The sequence below is a fragment of the Somniosus microcephalus genome, chromosome 1 (assembly GCF_052327205.1).
Source record: "Somniosus microcephalus isolate GS21.2 chromosome 1, FLI_Smic_1.0, whole genome shotgun sequence".
Lineage (NCBI taxonomy): Eukaryota > Metazoa > Chordata > Chondrichthyes > Squaliformes > Somniosidae > Somniosus > Somniosus microcephalus.
The window spans coordinates 143,179,522-143,192,585 of NC_140987.1; the positions used below are offsets into that span (position 1 = coordinate 143,179,522).

Consider the following 13,064-nt stretch of genomic DNA (forward strand, 5'->3'; position numbering starts at 1 on the left):
AGCGACTGGGGGGAAGAGAGAGAGCGACTGGGGGTGAAGAGAGAGAGCGACTGGGGGGAAGGGGGGGAAGGGGGGAAAGGGGATGGGAGGGGGGAAGGGAGGGGAGGAGGGGGGAATGAGGGGGGGAAGAGGGGGGAATGGGGGAAGGGGGGAATTCGGGGAAGGGGGAAGGGGGAAGGGGGAGGGGAGAAGGGGGAAGAAGGGAGGGGGTGGAGGGGGAGGAGGGGGAGGAGGGGGTGTAGGGGGGAGGAGGGGGGAGGAGGAGAGGGGGAGTCCCGGAGCCCCGCCCCCGATCTCCCGATGTCCCGCCCCCCGATCTCCCGATGTCCTGTCCCCCGATCTCCCGATGTCCCGCCCCCCGATCTCCCGATGTCCCGCCCCCTGATCTCCCGATTTCCCGCCCCCGATCTCCCGCCCCCTGATCTCCCGCTGTCCCGCCCCGCGATCTCCCGATGTCCCGCCCTCCGATCTCCCGATGTCCCGCCCCCTGATCTCCCGACCTCCCGCCCCCGATCTCCCGATGTCCCGCCCACCGGTCTCCCGATGTCCCGCCCCCCAATCTCCCGATGTCCCGCCCCCCAATCTCCCGATGTCCCGCCCCCCGATCTCCCGATGTCCCGCCCCCCGATCTCCCGATGTCCCGCCCCGCGATCTCCCGATGTCCCGCCCCCCGATCTCCCGATGTCGCGAGCCCCATCCCCCGATGTCCCGAGCCCCGCCCCCCGCTCTCCGGAGCCCCGCCCTCCCGAGCCCCGCCCTCCCGAGCTGGCTTCAAAACCGCCGATTGCGGCTGTGAGAGACGGCCGGCGGGCCCGGTTGCCGGGGTAAGCCTTCCCGCTCTCCAAGCCCCGCCCGAGATCCGCACTCCTGAGAGCCCCGCACCCCCGCCCGAGCCGAGCGGGGAACAGAGAGAGACGCTGCGTCTCAGCTGCTCCTGCTGCACGCGCTCCCTGTGTATGTCCCGTGACCCTCGTGGCTGACGCCGTTGCCCCGGGTAACGTGACGGGGGGTGAAGAGCTGAGCAGAAGCTGTGGGACAATTACCTAGCTCGGGCGTGTCTGGGCAGGAGAGGCCCAGGCTTTGAGGCCTAGGTTCTGAGGCCTTACACAAATGGGGAAAGGTAGGAAAAAAAATCTTCAGGTTAGAGAAAATATTTACAAATGAATGAAGTTTTTTTTAAAACAATTTAATAAAAGCAATTTTTTTTTGCTGGAAATGTAGGTTTGAAAAGAAAAACGCAGAAAGCGGGAAAAAGAATGGAAGCAAGATGGCTGACACTCACCTCGGTTCAGAACGATAAGGCCCGCCCACACACGCACCAATTGGTCGACCATCAGGTCACCGAAGCGTAGGATTGGTCAATCGTCCCGTCACTCGACTGTAGGAGGGCCCGCCCGCACGCGCCAGGAACCCGGCGTATGATTGGTCGACCTCGACGTCACTCTATCGCTAATGAGCGGATAATGAGATGCTAATGAGCAGAATTTTGAATGTTTTTTGGATATCGCGGGTGTAATTTTTGTCCGGCCGAAACGTAAATACGCTTATGACCGTTTTGGAATCGTAAGCTTTCTTTTGAAGTAACGCACGTGTAGGTACGCTCTATAACTTTCGAGTGTATAGCCGGACAGACACACCGAAGGACAGACAGACAGACGTATCCTTTTATTTTATACTAGCTGGGGGAGCCCGGCTTTGCCAGGGCTGTTTTGGGCTGGGCGGTTTAAATCGAGTGCCAGGCTTTGGGGCCTCTCTGTGTCCCTCTGTGAATCTGCTGCCGGGCAACATTTTAAATCGAGTCCCAGGCTTTTGGGCCCTGTCTGTGTCCCTCTCTCAATCTGCTGCCGGGCAACATTTCTACCTTTTAATACCTTGAAAGATGAAAGTACTTATAAAACGTTTTTGGTAAATCTTATGTTATTTTTAAAAGAGATACTAACTTTTTCAAAGCTGGATGATCAAAGTAGTTTGAGCTGGAAGCAGTGAAACAATGGCTGCCACATCCCTGAGATGAAAACGATTAGTCCCGCCCACACACACACACACCGATTGGCCAACCATCAGGAGACTGTACTGTAGGATTGGTCAATCGTGACGGCACAGGATTGGTCGAACCTTGATGTCAGTCAATCAATGCTAAGTAGCAGATAATGAGTTTAATTTTGAAGGTTTTTTGCATAAGGCGCGAACAATTTTCATCCGACCGAAAAGTAAATATGCTTACGACCGTCCCAGAAGCGTAAGCTTTCTTTGGAGGTAACGCGCGCGTAGGTACGCTCTATAACTTTCGAGCGCATAGCCGGACAGACGCACACGTGAGGACAGACAGACAGAAGGACAGACAGATAGACAGACAGATCGATTCCTTTATTATATATATAAGATATATTATAGATATATATAGATATATAGATTGGGAGGGTAGAAGTGGGAGTGATGATCAACACTATGGCCCCGATTTTCTGCCAGCCGTCGTGCGGATTTTCATGCGGGCGGGGGCAGAAAATTGCCGAAATAGGGGTTCGCGACCCCCCCCCCCGCCTGATTCCCCGCCCTGTCCGACTTTCGGACCGCTGTTTCTCCGCGACCCGAATCAGTCCCTCCCGCCGCTGGCGGGACTGGCCGTCGGGACCCTGATCACCAATTATTGGCATGTTTAATGCCATTTTAGGGTGCCCTTGCAATTTTCAGGGGTTCCCCACGTCAAACACGCCTGCGGGGAACCCCGCTGATAAAACCTGGTGTGAAGCTTGCCGGCTTGCTTGCTCTCAGCTGCAGGTCATTCGGGAAAGCTGCAATTTAAAGGGACAGCATTTGTATGTTGAAGGACCTTGTTGTTGCAGGCTTGGGGCTACTTCTTCAAGGCTTAGGCACAGCTGTGGAAGGTTGGAGCCTCACACACTTCTCCAATGTGATCTCCTGGGAAGCCCCTCTCGCCACCCTCACTCAGTGCTTCCTCGGCGGAGGCATCTACCAGAAGCATGGGACGCCTTTTTTTCCTTCCCTTCTTGCCATTAGAGGATCTCCAGCAGCAGAGGCAGCAGCAGCAGAATCAAGAACAGCAGGATGAGCACCAGGAGCACCAGACTGCTGCTCACTCACCTGAAGCTGCACAGGCCAGAAGGGGCCAGTGCTTGGAAATGGCTTGAGAGCACCTTGCTGCGCTTTAGGGGGCCATGGGGACCCGTATCTGCACTGGCAGTCCTACTCAGAAGGACTTCCATGAAGGTCTGGTTTCTCTGTTCAATAGATGGCCAACGCTCAAGAGATGTCATTCTCTTATGAGCACTCACCATGTTTTCCGTACCCTAGCGAGTTGCCAACCTTTCCATGGTGATGTGTTCCTGCGCCAATGACTCCACAAAGGCTCTGCTCATGGTCGCTATGGACTCCTCCATTCACTCCACACTCGCAGCAACCCTGGAGACAAAACCTGCCAGAGACTCCTGCACCTGTGCATGGAGATCCATCACCTCTTCTCTTGCGGATGGACCCAGAGGCAGAGGGTCGACCTGCAGCGCAGCTGGGCTGAGCTGGCAGAGTCCTGCCATCTCCGACGAGGACTTTCCACTGCTGTCCCTGTCTCCAGAATCTGCTGAGGCTCACTTGTGAGCTGTGAAACACCAGGTGACAACACTACTCTATGTCCCGAAGGTCCCCCCGAAGTGTGATTGTCTGCGCTGGTGCTGGGTGCGCTTACTTCTGCTGGCGCTGCGCCCTCAGAGGTTGGAGCTTCCTCTGAGGAGTCTGGCTGCACAGCCTCTTCCTCCTCCATAGTGGGGATGGGAGCTCTGGATGGTCCTGTGGGGGAGTAGAGGAAGGAGTTAGAGATGTGATGCCAAGGTTACGTGCACATTCGAGTTGACATCTGCTGACAGCTGCATCCATGCAGCCTTGGTCTCAGTGGGAGGCCTCTTCCTGCCTGCCCTAGGGAAGAGGACCTCCCTGTGGGCCCTAACCCCATCCAATAATGCCTGCAGTGAAGCTTCGTCGAATTTGGAGGCAGCTTGGGGTCTGGCACGGGCCACAGCTACTGCAGGCTCCTCTGCCATCCTGTATGGTTCGTTTGGAAGCCAACAAAGGAAGCAATGCTTGCTGTGGACCTTGAAAGCACCACGAATGATGACATCATACTGTGGGGCTTCCTGACTGGGAATGGACAATTAGCAAGGCTGCCCACACACTGGAAATTAGTTGGCCACTTGAGGGAAAATTGCGTGCAGCTGGCTGACCCATTTTTTTTCAGGTCGGAACCCCACATTCGGGGAACCCGACCACTTCCCGCACGATCCAGAAAATCGGGCCCTATGAGTTGGCCTGTTTCAAATTTACCAATTTAACACTGCGCTCACCAATGATTGTTAGTGGGGTTATTAATTCTTGACAATTATTCACTCATTTAACCCACTTAATTAGCATAACTAAATGGACCTGGGTATATTGGACATTGCATTCACCGTTCTTAATTTTAATGGTAGCTGTTGTTAACACAATTAATTTTATGTGTGCAGCAATGTTCCCTCTAATTTTTTTCGTGCGCGGTCCCTTTAAGTTTTCTGTGTGGTATCTCTTCCAGCAGCAGGAGCTGGTGAGCAGCCTGCGCGTGACCTCATGATTGGTGCAAGGCCGCGCAGCCGTGCACCTTAGGGGGAACATTGGTGTGCAATTCTCAACAGCTCACCAAAACTTGTTAAGCGCAAATAATCACCCACCCCAGTGTAAACGCTGTGTAGCTATTTTAATAAGGTGAGAGGGAATGTGCTCAGTCTCTTGCCTCATTTTCTTTGGAATCCACTTGTGGGACCACCTCAGAGCAGGAGTGCCAATGTAAACCAGGCATCATGGCCTGCTTTTGGACCCCTGTCAATCAGCTGAAAACATGGAGGCAGGTAATGATTATTTAATTCTTCTCCCCTTCAGGATTATTTCTAACACTTGGGGCCTTCATCAGCAGAGAGAAGGCCCCAATCTTGGCAGCCTAGAGAGGCCTACTGCTGTGCTCTGATTTCTTTCTCATTTTAAGGTGCATGGCCCAGTCAGGGGGCAGGCTTATGCCTGGAGACTACCCAGCCCTTGGAAGGAAAAATATGGATATTATCATCTCACGTGCAGTGCGCCTGAGGTATGTTGTACAGTATTGATTAGCTACCCTGGTGGAGTTACATTTGAAAAATCTGCATTGTATTTATCATATGCTCCACTTTTGGAACCCCATGGTAGTGAGGTTGCAGAGAAGCAACCATTTCTGGGCTCCATCCTGGACTATGATATTGTAGGAGGTTAAATCTTTGAAGAGCATCATACCCATTATGATGACTCACTTCAATGTCTGTTGGAGCTCCCTATAGAAATTCCCTTGGATTCAATAAGTAGCCCAATCAGGGAAAAGAATATACCTTTACAGGTTGGCTCTATTTAATTGTCTCAAAACATGAGGATGCATAAATATAAATCGATGGACAATGTATAGGCCCACTGAGCCAGTTCCAACATTTTACTAAATATAGCAGCTTGTAGGCATTTTTTTTTTACACTCTTTTAACCCAGATCCTGCCGCTGGTCCCCAAGAGATGTAAACGGTTTTGATCCTAGCCCAATTGCTAGACGGACGGTTCAAATCGCCCCCGCCTTACGAAAATTCTATACCCGGGAATTATTATTAATACTGTAAATTAAATAAGTCACGGACAGGAATGCTTCGGTGAAAAATCAAACTTGTATTTATTTGGTCTAACATACACTGGCTAAAACATGCACTACTAAACGAAATCACAATCCCTGTGGAGAATAAAATCCAGATTACAATCAACATGCGTACAGTACAAAACTGGAGACTATAACAAGCAGTAATTCCCTTATTGCTATGGTGGACGCTAATTCCACCCCTACCAACGAATTACCCAGTCGCATAAACCCCTTCGCCTGGCTGAACCAAATGAAGCTCCCCCCTCGGAATAGCCCAAAAACTTCACTTCTGAGGGATTATGCTTACCCCGGTTTTGATCGCTCTGCTCGTCAGCTTTCTCTGGTACTTCTTGCCTTGTTGGAGCAAGAGCGAGAGAGAGAATGGTGGAAAAGAATCAATCTTTATAGATAGTCTGCCTGCCCCTTTTTCCCACCAGTCTTAAAAATCCATTTGCTTCTGAGCGCTCCGGTGCTTAATCTGTGATGAGTCATCCTCGGGTCCATGCATATTGGGTTAGTGGCCCTTACTCTGGGACATATCTTTTGGTCTTTGTGTTGGGAGAAATTCTAAGCACTCCGGTGCTTAATCAGTGATGGGTCATTGTCGGACCCATGCGTATTGGATTAATGGCCCTAAGTCTGGGACATAGCTTTCGGTCTTTGTGTTGGGAAAACTGGCTTCCTTCTGGCTGGGTGAGCTAGTGGGTTCATTGTTCTGCTTCTCTTCTGAGATGGAGGTGAGAAGTGCTTTTGCATATTAGAATGGCTTTTCTAATCAATTTCAATGGCCCCCTTCCTTTTTCCAGGACTGTCGGGCGGACCCATATATACTGGATGAGTTATTTTGTCACAGCCAACTGCCATGTGTTCTCTGGAGTTTTAACAAACCAGTCTTTCACGTATCTGCATAGGGCAATCCCATAACAGGGAAAATACCCTCAGAAAAATCCCATGAAGTCCACAAAAAAATATTCTTGACTGAATCCATTCTTCAGAGACTTTGCGATCTCTTCAAGCTTTTTCCTGAAGAGAGAAATGGTGGACGTGGGGTCCACGTTGGGATCCAAGCATGGGTTGTGACCTGGATCCCCAAAGAGAAGGTCAGTGAAATTGTTTGAACATTTTTAGAACCACATAGAAGTTGCAATATGAAAACAGGCCATTCGGCCCAACCAGTCCATGCCGATATTTACCCCCCATGTGAGCAAATAGCCCTAATTACATTTACCCGCCCTGTTCCCATATTCCTTTATCCTCCTTTCCTTCATACACCTGTTCAATCTAATTTTAAATGTTGAAATAGTTTCTGCCTCAAACACTGGAAGTAAATTCCACAGACACAACTGGCTGTGTAAAGAAGTTTCTCTTGCTCTGTATTCTAAATCTCTTACATTTAATGTTGTGTCTTTGGCCCTTGTACTCGACACCCAACGACTGGAAACAGTCTGCTTCTATCTAGCCTGTGCCATTCTTTCATAATTTAAAACACTTCTATCATATCGGCACATAATCAACTTTGTTTTAGCGAAAACGTCCCATTTTTGAAATCTTTATTAGTATTTATATTTCCTCACATCAGACAGCATCCTAGTGAATCTGCGTTATACCCTGCCTAATGCCTCAATATCCTTCCTACATTAAGGAGCCCAATACTGCACACAGTACTCTAACTGAGGTCTATTAAGGTTTTACATAGGCTTATCATTACAGAGACAATTGCTTAGACAATTATTATTGTATATATGTTATTTATCAGTACAAAAGTTTTGACGTGTTTGGATGTTGTAGCATTTCCAGAGCTATAGAACAATAATTGTGGGGTTTTTTTCCTACAAGTTTAGTATTCATAATACAGGCAGAAAAGGGTCAAACAAATTGGAAACATAATATTTCTTTCAAATTCAAACCTTAGATACTATTAGCAAAGCCTCCAAAAAAAGTACAACTGACAACATATATTCTAAATTAAGTCAAATTTTATTTCAGCAGTGTGTTGATACACAGCATTTATCACATTGTACTATTGATTTGTCTTTGAATTATGTCTTTTATTCACAAAAAATCACTAAAAACTGAAGTACATTTTAAAATTAATTTTATGTTAGGTTTAAAGTACAGACTCACTCTGTCCACATTATCTATAAGCAGCACCACCTCTGGGCATCCTTGGGTGAGCTCCGTGATAGTGCTGAGGTCCAGGATAACGAGGTTGACCTGGCAATTGGCCAGGACCTCGTGGCCCTGGTGGTCGAGTCACAGCTACCCGTGGTGGAGCAGCAAGTCTCATTCCTCTTCCATTGGGTGGATAGGCACCGTGAGCTGTAGGTTGCTTAGAAGAATTAACTCCATTTGGTTTCTTATCTGCAACACCTCCTGTTGCTCTTTTGTTGTCTGAATGAAAAATAGGAAGACAGATTTCATGTTTGTTTACTTTAAAGAATACTTTTAAAAGCTTTTATTTGCCTCATGCCTGGAAAGAGCATGTCATTAAGCTAAACCTATAATGATTGATTGTGAATATATCCATCTAAAACAACAGCGAGTGCACCCTCTGCACCAACACCCTATCCTAATTACACTCAGCCAAGTTATACGACAGGCCTGTTTATATCTACAGAAATACACCGTAAATGCCAGTGTAAATACAAAGATATTCAGATTCAGAAATATAGGTGGTCATTTTCACCTTCACCGCCTGGGTACTAATCTGGCAGATCAGATCACCTGCCCATTGTGGCACCTGCCCCATTTTTATCCGATTGAAATCACAGGATGAAAATTGCGCAGATTCTACAGTGAGTGGGTGATCCACTCTGTCCAATTACCACCCAGGCAGTGAATGTGGAAATTACCTCCACAGACTCTCACAGGGACTTTCCTACAATGTAGGGAAATGTAGGGAAAGTAGAACTGGCTGTCATTTTGGACAAAAGTCACATATCTAATCATACTCAGTGTGGACCCCTAGGGCCTACTCAAATCAATGCCCCAAACCTCCCAGGTTAGTACTGAAGGGCTTCTCCATTGACCTTGAACACTCCAAATTTAAGGATGATGGTTCATAGGTTTCAGATCAGATGTGAAAGTTGCATGATGGCAGCTCACGGCTTTCTGATAAGACACTCAGTGTAGATTTTTCAGTTCTACTTTTGAGTTGTAGGACCAGTGCGTTGCAAGCTTTGCACTGATCCAAAATAGAAATCTTCTAAGGGCATCTCTAATTAGAGATGCAGAGTGAGCCTGGATTATGCCTCCTGGCTGGACCTTGCCAAAGTCAAGATCAGTTTATCTACCGCAGCTGCAACTCTTTAAGGGTTGAAGCTGGGATTTAAAGAGAAAGCCAAAAAATGTGTCTGACAAAAACTGCTGAATGGCAAAAGAAGTTTGGAGTTAGGAAATAGAGTCTACTGTTTGAAGGATAATGAAGTGGGGGAGCTGCTGCCTTAGTTGGATACAAGAAGAGTTGCCTTACTTGCTGTAGGGAATCCTTTCCAAGGAATAGCGGTGCAGCATGCCTGGCAGGACGTGGCGGCCAGGGTCACCATCGCATACAATAGCTGCAGGGCCTCGGAAAGATGCAGAAAATGGTAGACCTTAGGAAAACTCCCAAGATATAACTACACAACAATGTCAGATACCAGTTAGATGGTCCAACTATGCATGCTGCCTGTCAACTTGGTACGCATTTACTGCTGGCCTACATCAAGCCTTAACAACTTTACAGCTCTTTCATTGCTTACTCTAGCAGGGCATCATGCTACATGTCACAACTGAAACCCATAGTACACTGACATATCACAAGGGCTTTACACAGCAAATCATTATACCAAAACCTAGCTGTATTATGCAGTTAGTAACACATAAGATGGGCTGTAGATTGGGCAAATGCTTAGTGCTCCTTTAACTCACAACTTAAGACTGCACAGCAAGATGAGTCCTAACACACGGAAACTGAATTAGCACCAAGAAATTGCGAGCCCGTGACCCTCTTTGAGGAAGCCATCGTGGACATCCTTGTCCAAATAAAAGCATCAAGAATGCAAAGAAAGGTGAAATTGCAGGCCACCTTAAAACTCAGTGGCTAATATCATCCTGCTCTTTTTATGTCTGGTCTCCCTTCTTACTCATACACAAACAACCACACAAGTATCACTACCGCACATGCCTAACGAGGTCCAGCAGGACCACGGTAAATTGGTCCGTCAGCCTCATTTGTATATTACCGATGAGCTGCGAGTGTCAGTTGCAGATCCAAAGCCAGCTCGCCGGTCGTGGGGGTGAGCGTGATCGGCCAGCTGGAAAACCAGCCAAGAGAAGTATGTAAGTCCGGAAGAAAGGGGTTGAGGCAATCAGGAAGGCAGCAAGAGTGCTCCTCCTGGTTCCACATTCAGGTAAGTATATAATTTTGTACTTCTCTTTTTGGTGGCAGTCTCCAATTGTCCCTTTAAGGGGAATTGATTCAGCTGCTGTAGACCCGAGAAAATTGATCACATCATACATGGCGCATACTGTGGTCAGTCGTGATCCAGTTTGGCAAAGGGGTCTGAACTAGGCGATAGGCCCCCAATTTACATAGGAAACGGGCATAACACCTATTTCACATGGGAGTGCTGGACGAATGCAGGGCACCCTAATCAATGGCCCAGAAATTCGGGTCAGGGGCTTCCCGCGGGTATAAGCCCCCGACCTGCACTTACCTAGCGCGCCGGCCGTTGAGCTGTGGGCCCCCGTGGAATTCCGATCCTGGGCCTGCTCCAACTGCCGGCGCACAGCGCTTGCGTATCCCAGGGACGCAGTTAGTTTGATGCGTCCCCTGGGATCACGTGGGCCATGGGGAGCCAATCGGAGCAGGGAATGTTTCATTCATAAGTTTGACAGGAAGGGCTGTCAAACTTATAAATACTACAAGCCGCAAAACATCACTAAATCTTCAAATAATTGTTTTTTTTAATCACATTTTTTAAATTAACTATAAATTACATGAAATAACTATTTTAAACAATCATTTAAATTTTTGAAATTTTTTTTTTATTTTCTAACGGGGCTAAAAATAAACTTACCTTTCTTTAAAGTATTTAAAAATAATAAACCTGTGGAAAAAATGTTTGAATTTTAATTAATTCACCACTTACCTTGTAAAAAGCAGGCCTTGCGACTGCTTTTTATATGTGTAACTTCTGGAGACTTACCTTCCCGGGAAAACCTGCAAAAAAAAGTAAGTTCGATGCGCATGCGCAGCCTCTCCTGTGCACGCGTTCGATCTCTGAACCCCTTCTTTCAGGGGAACGGAAGTGCCGGTTTCCCGCGCATGCGCAGTGCATGCAGGAAACCGGCACTTCCATTGGGCTTACGGGTGAGTATACCGCGCGTACTCACCCGTGGAGACCTGAATTTCTGGGCCATAGCGTGTGGTGCACTTCCAGCGTGGACTGAGCGTGCACACGCTATATTCAATCCTTCAGCGCCCATTTCTCACCTGAAAAACAGGCGCTGCACAATAAAATTTCTAGGCCCTTATAATATGTAAAACTGAGGCCATGAAGGAAGAAAACATATACCTTAATTTTATAATTTGCAGCTGGGCTGAGCTTCACATGCACTTGGGAAACTTTCAACTGTCTCATCTGAGTATTTGTTTATCTGTTTGTCTTTTTGTTTTCTGGCCACTAGATAAAAGCATTTGAAGACTAGACAGGAAACCAAATGACTGAAAATAATTTAACTTTTCTATGTGGTTCACAGGTCAAAGGCATTTCTTTAGGAAGGGCTAATGTTAGGATTGTTGAGCCCCTATGAAGGAAGTCTTTGTGAGTTCTCTTTCCATGTTGTTAGGTAGAAGCTGTAGTGAATGATGAGGTTCAATGGTCCATATTCACCAGCAATACTTTTATATATAATATTCTGATGAAAGGTCATCAACCTGAAATGTTAACTCTATTTCTCTTTCCAGAGATGCTGCCTGACCTGCTGAGTGTTTCCAGCATTTTCTGTTTTTATTTCAGATTTCCAGCAGCTGCAGTATTTTGCTTTTGTAATACTTTTATATAATTATGTTTTAATGATTTTCAATTTTGTCTTAATATTGAGGTATCAAAATATGCAGGTCCAAAGTGATCCAAAGCTTTAAGTAAACATCTTGCATATAATATAAGATGTTTGAATTTGATATTAGGTTTCAGAGGGAGACGCAAGAATCACAACAAAGCTTTTAAATTTAAGTAAGGCGAACTTCAAAGGGATGAAAAATAAATTGACCACAGTAAACTGGGCTGAGCTGTTAATAGGTAAACCCATGGACAAACAGTGGGAAGTAGTCAAAGAAGTATTTTACATAATTGGAAAAAGAACTAGAGGGGTGATGAGGAAAATGTATTTTACACAGGGAGTTGTTACAATCTGGAATTCACTGCCTGAAAGAGTGCTGGAAGTAGATTCAATAGTAACTTTCAAAAAGGAATTGAATAAATACTTGAAAAGGAAATACTTGCAGGGCTATGGGGCAAGAGTAATAATGGGACTAATTGGACAGCTCTTTCAAAGAGCCAGCACGGGCATGATGGGCCGAATGGCCTCCGTCTCTGCTGTAAGATTCTATGATTCCATGATTCACAGGTTCAAAAATCTACTTTTTTCTGTGCATAACTGAGGGAGCCAAGTATATGCCTGTGCAAAATTACAGAACACAGAACAATATTTGGCAACGTTTTACTGTTTACCTGGATTCATTTTCCGTACCTTTCTGTATGGAATTTTGCAGTTGTTCCATCTGATCTGCTGCAGCTGCGGCGTTCTTTTTGTTTCTCTTTTTATTTTCGTCACTTTGCTATCAATAATTCCAACAAAAACAAATTAGTTTGCTTTTTAATGTGATTAATAAATGTAGTAAAGTAATAAAGAGGGTGTAAATTATATTAAATTCACATAGCCATAAATATTATAAAAGATGTGTCATGTTTGAGGATCTTTTGACCATTTTTCCATAAAGAAGAGTTGGGAATGGATTAGGTTTAACTGCTGTGTTTTAAAATTAAGAGTTCATACAGATTCAAAATCCTTCTTACAGCTGCTGAAGTGAAGAAGGCATTGATGTTTTAGTGAGCCAACTATCCTTACTGTTTTTCACAACAACCAAGGGCTACCAATAGGCCATCCACTTGAGACATTATTCTTGGAGTAACAGATGATTATCTACTGCGAATATATTCTGGAGAATGAAGTAGCCAGTTTGGTTGACAGGACTACTGCTGAATCCCAGAATGAGGAAGAAGTCAGAGGGAAAACCCTCCCACTTCCTGGAAACACAAAGAAAAACTACATAGAAATACATAGACGTTACAACATGGAATCAGGCCATTTAGCCCATATCAATGTTCACCCTC

At 46.4% G+C, this 13,064-nt stretch overlaps 1 protein-coding gene across 1 annotated transcript in view; it reads right to left on the reverse strand.

The window, feature by feature from the left end:
* Nucleotides 1-7,718: 7,718 nt before the first annotated feature.
* Nucleotides 7,719-13,064, reverse strand: part of tmc1 (transmembrane channel-like 1) — a 198,277-nt gene continuing 192,931 nt past the window's right edge. The window contains exons 19-20 of the mRNA XM_085964613.1: nucleotides 12,421-12,508; nucleotides 7,719-8,076 (exon numbers count right to left, since the gene is read on the reverse strand). Coding sequence (XP_085820739.1) covers nucleotides 7,820-8,076; nucleotides 12,421-12,508 — 345 coding nt within the window. The 3' untranslated portion in view covers nucleotides 7,719-7,819. The remainder of the gene's footprint in view (nucleotides 8,077-12,420; nucleotides 12,509-13,064) is intronic.